General features: G+C 43.0%; 1 protein-coding gene across 1 annotated transcript in view; it reads right to left on the reverse strand.

Annotated features, from left to right (window-relative positions):
• The window catches only part of agla (amylo-alpha-1, 6-glucosidase, 4-alpha-glucanotransferase a), a 355,602-nt gene that overhangs the window by 1,210 nt on the left and 343,649 nt on the right, over positions 1 to 10,743 (reverse strand). The window contains exons 27-31 of the mRNA XM_037681985.1: positions 10,065 to 10,177; positions 9,750 to 9,961; positions 9,558 to 9,655; positions 5,569 to 5,656; positions 62 to 195 (exon numbers count right to left, since the gene is read on the reverse strand). Of these exons, the coding sequence (XP_037537913.1) occupies positions 62 to 195; positions 5,569 to 5,656; positions 9,558 to 9,655; positions 9,750 to 9,961; positions 10,065 to 10,177 (645 nt within the window). The remainder of the gene's footprint in view (positions 1 to 61; positions 196 to 5,568; positions 5,657 to 9,557; positions 9,656 to 9,749; positions 9,962 to 10,064; positions 10,178 to 10,743) is intronic.

Below are 10,743 nucleotides of genomic sequence, written 5' to 3' on the forward strand. Positions count from 1 at the left end.
TATATATATATATATATATATATATATATATATATATATATATATACTGTAAACATCCTACCTCTCCAGATGAGTGTAGTGCCTGGACAGAACATTTTTCACTAGTGTAACTGTCTTGGCGAAGGTCTCCTCACCCAGCTTCTTGGAAAAGAAGAGTTTAGCTCGCAGAAAGTAGCCAACTGGCCACAGCCACTCCTGTAAGCAAATATAGTCATTATGTATAGACTTTACTAAGACTTTATACTACATTTTCTTATGCATGAGCTTCTAAATTTTCAAAATTTTCGGCAACTGCCAGCCTCCAGTCTGTGTTCGAGACAGGTATGGATACCAAGCTCCACTGAAAAGCCCTGAGGAACTGAAATACCTTTTTAAGTAAATGACAATCATGATGAGGCCACAAGGAAGTCAGACACAGCCAAGTAACTACAAAGAGTAAGGTAGGCTTTGAAAAGCCCAATGAATGGTATGAACAAAGTCCAAGCCATCAACATGTTTGCAGTGCCATACGTCAGACACTTCACAAGTAGAATAATCTGGCCAAATGAGGAGATAGAAGCCACTGATATCAAGACATGGAAGCAGGCAGGAGGAAGCCAATGGAAAAAAGATAGAACAAGGGGTTAAAGATGGCTGCATGGCGATAAGCTGCGTTCTGCTAGGCTCCCATCAGCTAGAACTGTCATTTCTAACCCGAACCCAAAACCCAGCCCAGATCGACCCGGATTAGGGCCAGGCCGTTAAAATGTGATTAATGGGCGGTGCCGGGCCAGTCCTGGGCTTTTAGGGTGCATTCACACTAGCCCTGTTTAGTCCGCTTTAATCGAACTCTAGCTCGTTTTCCTAGAAAGTCCGGTTCGTTTAGGGAGGTGTGAACGCGCCATCGAACTCTGTCACGGAACAAAAAGGCGAACTCTGGCCCGGGCTAAAACCTAGGTCTCAGTCCGGTAGAAGCAAACTCCAGCGCGGTTCGAGTGCAGTGTGAATGTAAACAGACCGGACCCCGCTCCGCAGGGTAAACAAACACGCATTTCTCTGACCTTATATGGAGCCGTCAGCTGCCTTGTGTGAAAAACAACATTCTCCATGGTCTTCTGTCTCATCTTCTGCTCATGCTAAGTCCATTTTTGAAAAATGACAAAATATAACTCCTAAAACTGCTAAAACTTGATGCCACTTCGTTTTTATTTTTATTTACAGAAGAAGAAGAAGACGTGTCTTCAGAGGTTTTTGTGTCGTTTCTTTCAGTAGTTCTTGGTGCAGCGCCCCTACAGGCGAGTGGGGGAACAGGTTGGTTCAACAGGTTGACTCGACTGCACAGTGCAGTGTGAATGCAAACGCACCAGCTCAAATGTAAACAAAAGGTCATGAATATTGGTCCTGAACCGAACCAAGTCCACTGGACTATATGGTGTGAAAACGACCTTAATTAGGACAGGATCAGCCGTGATCCAATTATATGATAACATGGCCTGCCAAGGACGGCTGTGGCTGAGTAGTTAGAGCAGTCATCTTCCAATGCGAGAGTTGGGGGTTCGAATCCACCAGCAGTCACATGCCAAAGTGTCCCTGGGCAAGACACTGAACCCCTCATAGCCTCCGATGTGTGTTCCATCGGTGTTTGAATGTGATAAAGCACTGATTAGTCTCTTTAGAATGATTTGTTCAATTATCTTTGTAGATCTCTAGTAGAGTGCTATATGAATGGGTAAATGAGGACACAGATTGTAGTGTAAAGCGCATTGAGTATCTTGAAATAAGATAGAAAGGCGCTATATAAGTACAGTCCATTTACCATACTTCCACCAGCCGCACGTGGCCATTTCACCATGAGCTGGCTGGCCTTGAAAGAGGTAAAAAGTTCAGTTAACCTTCAAATGGGACTATACAGCCAGGCAGTGATCCATTGCCCAAATGGACGTTCATTCTGCCGCTGCACTCAGCAGACGTGCGCGGCCGACGACGCAAACAGGTGAGATCCCAAAGCAGACGCGTGTGTCAGAGCTGTCCGCGTGTCTCAGTAATTCAGAAGAATGCAGGCAGAAACAGGGTTTAAATGCTTTTTTATGGCCATGAAAGGACAAACACCCTTCCAGCTCCAAATCTTCTGCTGCTTTTATTCAGCTACGCGTCCCTGATGACAGGTGTATCTTAAAGCAGACACGTGTGTCAGAGCTGTCCGTGGGTCTCAGTAATTCAGAAGAATGCAGGCAGAAACAGGGTTTAAATGTTTGGTTTTTTTACGGCCATGGAAGTACAAACACCCTCTCAGCTCCGAATCTTCTGCCACTTTTATTCAGCTGCACTTCCCCGACCGTTAATAACAAATTAAATTTTTTTTCTGGGTTCGGACCTGTAATTACTGTTAATTTGTCAGGTCAGGTGGGGTTCGGAAATTATGACTACGGGCTGGGGCCGGGTCGGATCAGATTTTTTGGGCCCGAATGCAACTCTACCGTCAGCCCTACTTTAAAAGCAGCAGTTTATAATTATATTCTCTCACCGCCCCCGTGTTGGACTCTCTGAGTTTAATGTTGTTGCAGGATTGATTAGATGGAGCTATAATATGACCTATAACTTTAAAAAATCGAAAAAGGCTAGTTCTGTGCCTGTTGGGCCTGCTGACACGGCTGCTGCCTCGGACCGCAGTGCGTCGGGGGCAGGTGCATCAGCTCCACCCTCACCAGGCTCTGGGGAGACCATCATGTCAGCTCTGAAGTCAGGCTTCAATTAAATCTGAAGTCTCAGGAATTATTAGGATGGAGACGAAGGTTGCCCAGATGGAAGATTTTAACTTTATTAAGAGCAAACTTCAAGTGGTCAGAGCAGAGGTTATTAATAGCATCACAGCTCTTAGAGCAGAGTTTGACCAAGTGAGGCTGAGTGTAAAAGAGGCCAAGGGTGGGCTGTCCAGGTGCTCAGATGAGGTGGAGGCCCTGCGTGGTTCTGCGGCAGAATTGAGACGTGAGGTCGATGGACTGCAGACGGGCATATGAGATAGAACAACATTAGGATCATTGGAGTTCCTGAATCGCCAGAGCCAAGCACCCCCGCAGTGATAGCTAAGATGCTAACAGAAGTGCTGCAGTTGAGCAAGTCACCGCTGATCGACCGCACGCACCGGACGCTAGGCAGGAGAGGTTCAGATAATAAATCAAGAGTTATCGTAGCTAGACTGCATTATTATCAAGACTGTGTGGAGCTATTGCAGCACAGCTGTGGCCCGCTTCACATCAGGGAATCATCCATATTTATTACAACTGATTACATCCCAAGCGTGGCAAAGGCATGAGCGGCGTTCATCGAGGTGAGACGACTCCTTTGAAACCGACCAGGGGTCGGGTATGGTCTTCTTTTTCCTGCACGGCTTTGTATCACGCATGGAGGGATGGACAAGGTGTTTGTCGACTCTGATAAAGCTATGGAATACGTCAGGAGGAATATCATTTCAACAACAGGTGGCGAGTATTGAAACACAGTGGCTCTGTGATGGACTTGTGACCTTTCCAGAGTGTACCCCGCCTCTCTCACAGTGATAGCTGGACATGGGCACCAGTGACCCTTGTGATCTGAAAAGGAAGAAGCGGGTAAAGATAATGTATGGATGGATGGAAAAGTATCCCAACATGAGGAAGTGTGTTACCTCCTTGACTGCATTATTCAGCTCCACTTATAAGTCAGCCTTTTCCCACATGAAGATTATTAAGTCCAAATACCGTTCCACCATGACTGATGATTATTTGGAAGTGTGCTTGAGACTGGCTATCAGCAGCTATTGTCTGGACTATGCATCCCTGGCTGATTCCATTCAGTGCAAGTCATCAGAGTAAGGTAATGACAAAAATGTACAAAGTTGTATTGCGCAATATAGATTCATGCTGTTATGCAAGGTACAGCAACATATATTGTACAAATAAAGAATACTTAAGTTTATAAATAAATATGTTTTGTATATTATTAGTAGGTAGATCATTTTGACATTGTCATTTTAAAAGTTGCTCGTATGCCTAAAATAAATAGGCACCCCAGGTTTAGATTATGGATTAGATTATTTTGCCCAGGTAGTTCACTAGTTCACTTAATTTTATATCTAGATGTGACATTTCAAGTTTTTAATTGTTTACATTAGTCCCTCGTCATTACAACATATAAGTATGCTGTTAAAATTAGTAGGTTTAAGTTTAAAACATTGATTGTGAGCTTACCATACCATACCATACCATTTTATTTATAGAGCACTTAAAACAGCGACAAGGCTAACCAAAGTGCTGTACAGACAGAACACCATGTAACACATAAAGCAAAATACAAAATGAAGTAAATCAGAAATATAGACATAAAAAGCATGCAGATAATGACGACTAACCAGTGTGGAGCATACAGGTTCAAAACACAGATCATCTGGTGTTGAAAGCCACCGAATAGTAGTGAGTATTTAAACGGGATTTGAAATCTGAGAGGGAGGGGGCCTGTCTGACAAGCAGAGGTAACTCGTTCCAGAGTCTTGGTCCTGCTACAGAGAAGGCCCTGTCACCTCTGCGCTTAAGACGAGTTCCTGGAACTGTGAGGAACAACTGGTCCGCTGACCTCAGGGAACGTGGTGGGACATACGGTTGTAGCAGATCAGAGAGATGGGTGGGGTGGGGGTGGGGTGGGGGGGCTGTTCAGTGATTTGTAGACATACAGGAGTATTTTGAACTGGATTCGAAAGTGAACCGGTAACCAGTGCAGTGAGGCCAAAACTGGTGTAATGTGCTCTCTTTTGCCTGTACTGGTTAAAATTTGGGCTGCTGCATTCTGGACCAGTTGTAGTCGTGCAATGGAGGTCTGACTGATACCAGACTGGAGTGAATTGCAGTAATCAAGCCTAGTTGTAATGAATGCATGTATTACTGTCTCCAGGTTATTTTTGGACAATATGGGCTTCAGTTTAGACAGTCGCCTCAGTTGGAAGAAACAGGATTTAACAATCATGTTTACATGATTGTTAAGTTTCAGGGAAGGGTCCATTATCACTCCCAGATTAGTGACTCTTTAGCTTCATCGCTGCAAGTTACATCTACAGAAACGAAACAGAGTAGGATCGGAACAGAGTTGAACTAGAACCGAGAGCGGTTGCTGTGTTTTGTAGAGCAGGTAATAAAAATTTAGTAGCTACATATACAGTACTGTACGTACAGTATGTTTTTAAATTTACATTGTTTAGGAGTTTAGAACATTGCAAAAGTGTGGTAAGGGTTTATAAAGCCTTTATGTATGCATGTATATATATATATATATATATATATATATATATATATATATATATATAAATACCAAAATAAATATAACATTGCTACTTTGAGGAATTTCACTTACTGTGGGCATGTTCGGAACCAAACAGCGGCAATAAAAGAGGGACTACTAAAAATTTATTTAAAATTTAAAGGCTTTTTGTGTGTAATAAGTGTTAGACCAGCCAACCTCCCTTTAGCAGTATTACAATCATTACTGAGTACAGGACTATACAGCCAACAATAATGTCAAGTATGTGTGAGCACAAAGCAGTAGAGGCGCTCTATGACTTACTGGGCCTTGGTGGTAGTTGAAGCCTTTCGCCAGGTTATAGTTGTCATTATCCAGTGCATTATCATAAACACCGCAGTACACCATGTCACTAAGACAACACAAATACTGTTATGTAGGATGTCGTTACAACAATCAAAGTATAATTAAACTAAAATTATTTCAAGTACAACTAAAACAGTTAAGTCTGGTCCTCTGGACATTCAAAAAACAAAGCAAAGCAAAACAAACAAACAAAATAAGTGGAAACGTTTCGTCTTTCATCCGAAAGACTTCCTCAGTCTGAGGTGCTGTATTCAGCTCAGTCTCTTAAATAGCACCTTCTCAAAGTGGATCAACCAGTTTGCTGCTGACAACCAAAACCAGCTGCTCACATGATCAAGGAGGACCATCAGCCTAACTATGGATCATTAGCACACTGATGGCTCTTTACTATTCACAGAGGGCTGAGTGATACTACCAATAACAGCATTGTATGAGGGGGACAGTTGAACACAGAGGCCTCCACCCCTGTTTAATGATGGACGATTTCTTTTCACAAAGATGACCTCCTTTACTCCTCTCTCAAACCATTGTTCCTCTCTATCCAGGATGTGAACATCTTCATCCCTGAAAGAGTGACCGCTGGCCTGGAGATGTGTTTAGACCTCAGAGTCCTGGCCTGATAGTGTTGCTCTTCTGTGCTGGGCCATCCTTTTGGCAAGTGGCTGTTTAGTTTCCCCGATGTAAGACTGATCACAGCCCTCCTGACACTGAACAGCGTACACAACATTGCTCTGTTTGTGCCGGGGGACTGGATCTTTGGGATGAACCAGTCTTTGCCGTAATGTATTTTGGGGTTTAAAAGCCACTGGGACGTTATGTTTAGAAAATAAATGTCTCAGTTTCTCTGATACTCCCTCAACATACAGAATGACCACTGGTCTGGGTTCCTCCTTTTCACGTAATGGCTGACTGGAGTCCTGTTTGGGTTTCTTCTAAGCTTTCAGGAAAGCCCAGTTAGGATATCCACATTGCTCTAGAGTCTGTCTTGTGTGGGATTTCTCCTTCTGCCTGGCTCCTGAGTTAGTGGGGATGCTGTCTTCTCTGTGGTACAGAGTCCTGATGACTCCTAACTTGCGATCCAAAGGGTGATGGGGATCAAACTGCAAATACTGGTCTGTGTGGGTGGGTTTGCGGTACACCTCAGTTTGCAAATGTCCTCTATCAGAAACTGAGACCTCACGGTCCAAGAAAGCCAGCCTGCCATTTTTTACATCTTCTCGTGTGAACTTGATGTATTTATCCACTGAAACTGAACTAAAATCTTCGGTCAGCGGGCACCGGGCAAGCAAGATCCTTCAGAAGGCACAGACCCAGTTGCTGAATGAACGGGTGAGACAGACCAATTTTACTATTGAGGCCTTGAAGGCCAAAGAAGAGCACATTAAACAAAAACTAACAACATGCCTAGATCAGATCACACTTCAGCAAGTGATGGATTATACAGATCAGCACAGCATGTCAAGTCCAAAACTCGATAACAAAACAAGTTTAACTTACTAATAACTTGTCAACACCATCACATTTCTAATAACAACACATGCAGTGTAAGACAACACTCCAGTAGTCAATTACATGCCAGGGAGACAGAAAAACGGGTGAAGAATTTATCTGACAGACACCTCACCCAGCCGGGGACAGAGATTCTTGCCAGGGGACTGAACTTTGTGGTTGTACCAAGAAGAATTCCTCTGGTGGAGATGATCACAGCCACTGAGTCAGTCATCCGCAACAACAAAATTAAAGAGTGTGAGGCAGAACAGCTCAGAATCAAAGTTTCAGCCTGCCTCAGCAATGCCAAACCACCACCTTCCAACATCATTAGAGAGGAGAGGGATGCACTCATCACCCCTCTTAGCAAGGAAAAAAACAATCATTCTCCCAGCAGACAAAGGAAGGTGCACAGTGATTTTGAACCAGAAAGACTATCATGAGAAAGTTATGACACTCCTTAGTGACTTAACCACTTATGAACCTCTGAAAAGAGATCCAGGAAGTAGCTACAAGAAGAAATTGATAGGTTGCCTGAAAATTTTGGAGCAGGACAAAGCTATTGACCGTTTTCTGTACCACAAACTGTACCCAGGGGAGGCCACACCTAGTCTGTATGGTTTACCTAAAATTCACTAACAAGGTGTACCTTTAAGACCTATTGTTAGAATGATTAACTCTGTCACTTACAATGTTTTTCAAATATCTGGAATCTGTACTCATCCCTTTAGTTGGCAGCTCAGAACACCACATCCAGAACACCATGGACTTTGTGGATAAGGTGAGGGATGTCATCATGGAGACTGATGAAACACTGGTCTCTTTTGATGTCACATCACTCTTTACGTGCATTCCTGTTGATGATGCAGTAGAAGTGGTCAGTTTAAGATTAAAATCAGACACCACTCTGAGCAGTAGGACCATGCTTTCCACAGAGCAACAGTGTTGACTCTTGAAACTGTGCCTGCAGTCAACCTACTTCACATATGGGGCCAATATTATAGGCAGAAACATGGGTGTGCTATGGGGTCTCCAGTTTCTCCTATTGTGGCCAACCTGTACATGGAGGAGGTAGAAAAGAGAGTCTTGACGTCCTTTTCAGGGACACCACCAAGTCATTGGTTCAGGTATGTTGATGACACCTGGGTTAAAATTAAATCTCAGGAAGTCCAACATTTTACTGACCACATCAACTCTGTGGATAAATACATCAAGTTCACACGAGAAGATGTAAAAAATGGCAGGCTGGCTTTCTTGGACTGTGAGGTCTCAGTTTCTGATAGAGGACATTTGCAAACTGAGGTGTACAGCAAACCCACCCACACAGACCAGTATTTGCAGTTTGACTCCCATCACCCTTTGGAGCACAAGTTATGAGTCATCAGGACTCTGTATCACAGAGCAGACAGCATCCCCACTAACTCAGGAGCCAGGCAGAAGGAGAAATCCTACACAAGACAGGCTCTAGAGCAATGTGGATATCCTAACTTAGCCTTTCTGAAAGCAGAGAAGAAACCCAAACAGGACTCCAGTCAGCCATCAGGTGAAAAGGAGGAACCCAGACGGTCAACTCCGTATGTTGCAGGAGTATCAGAGAAACTGAGACGTTTATTTTCTAAACACAATGTCCCAGTGGCTTTTAAACCCCAAAATACATTACAGCAAAGACTGGTTAATCCCAAAGAACCAGTCCCCCGGCACAAACAGAGTAATATTGTGTATGCTGTTCAGTGTCAGGAGGGCTGTGATCAGTCTTACATCGGGGAAACTAAACAGCCATTGGCCGAAAGGATGGCCCATCACAGAAGATCAACATCATCAGGCCAGGACTCTGCGGTCTACACTCATCTCCAGGCCAGCGGTCACTCGTTCAGGGATGAAGATGTTCACATCCTCGATAGAGAGGAACAATGGTTTGAGAGAGGAGTAAAGGAGGCCATCTTTGTGAAAATAAATTGTCCATCATTAAACAGGGGTGGAGGCCTCCGTGTTCAACTGTCCCCCTCTTACAATGCTGTTATTGGTAGTATCACTCAGCCCTCTGTGAATAGTAAACAGCCATCATGGTGCTAATGATCCAGAGTTAGGCTGATGGTCCTTCTTGATCATGTGAGCAGCTGGTTTTGGTTGTCAGCAGCAAACTGGTTGATCCACTCTGAGAAGGTGCTATTTATAAGACTGAGCTGAATACAGCACCTCAGACTGAGGAAGTCTTTCGGATAAAAGACAAAGTTTCTACATTTTTTTTTTGCTTTGTTTTATTTTTTGAATGTCCAGAGGACCAGACTTAACTCTTTTAGATTTTTCTACCTAGATTATTGAGCATCCATCAGGATACAAGTACAAATAGTGTAAATTATTCATTTAATAATATACTTGTTTCTTCCACCACCACCACCAAAATCAGCATTTAAAGAAGGTCCTGAAATATTCAATGTATGTTTGACATGATGCTTTACTCAGGGTCAAGGGTTTTTATCCCCAATGGTCCCAGTAGTTTCTTCTCAACCAGGTCTAAAGCCTTCCAGGCTTTTTCAATTGAGAACAACTCTGGAGCCTGTTACACAAACACAGGAGACATTAATTACTTCTGCTTTTACATTTTTCGCATCCAAACTAAGTAGAACGCTATAGGTTGTGTTTTTACATACCACCACCATGGCAATGGTAAAGTTGGGTCTCAACTGGTAGTCACACCATGGGCTGGAGGCTCCATAACTATCTTTATAAATGTTACTTTTATGCACCAGGTCAGGGTGCATCTCGTTAGGGTCCTGAGGGTCTCCAGACACCCAAAAAGCAGGTTCAAAAGATTGTTGGAGCTGTTGGTTCCATGAGGAATAGGAGACAAACACTTTTTTACCTGAAACAAAAGAGGTGGATTTTATTTGACAATCAGAATTAAAGAAAGACAATTATCTGAAAATTTGTGAAACAGTGTTTTGATTATAGTGTGGGATAAATACCATCTCTCTCCACTGTAGCACCATCATAAGGGAAGAGTCCCTTTGCTTGAAGCTCTACAAGCCAACGAACTGCTGATTTACTGAGACCAACGATCTCCACTGCTGCTCCATCTCTGACGCAGAAAACCAGACAAATCGTATTAAAAAAATTAAATCAACATCTTCGTAACCCTTGCATTTTCCTTTGACTTTAAGAGCATTCATGTTCTTTAGGGTAAAAATCGACCAACTTAACTGCTAGAAAAATGCTACACAGTGGTGCTTCAAAGTTTCTGAACTCTTTATAATTTTCTATATTTCTGCATAAATATGACGTAAAACATCATCAGATTTTCACACAAGACCTAAAAGTAGATAAAGAGAATCCAGTTAAACAAATGAGACAAAGTGCTCATAGTACTTGCTCATTTATTTATTTAGGAAAATGATCCAATATTACATATTTGTGAATGATAAAAGTATGTGAACCTTTGCTTTCAGTATCTGGTGTCCCCCCCACCCCCACCCCACCTCCATGCAGCAATAACTGCAGCTAAACTTTTCTGGTAACTGTTGATCAGTCCTGCTCAATGGCTTGGAGAAAGTTTATCCCATTCCTTCATACTGAACAGCTTCAGCTCTGGATGTTGGTGGTTTCCTCACATTAACTGTTGCTTCAGGTCCTTCCACAACATCTGGA

The sequence above is a fragment of the Nematolebias whitei genome, chromosome 9, assembly GCF_014905685.2.
Source record: "Nematolebias whitei isolate Nwh7 chromosome 9, NemWhi1, whole genome shotgun sequence".
NCBI classification, from domain to species: domain Eukaryota; kingdom Metazoa; phylum Chordata; class Actinopteri; order Cyprinodontiformes; family Rivulidae; genus Nematolebias; species Nematolebias whitei.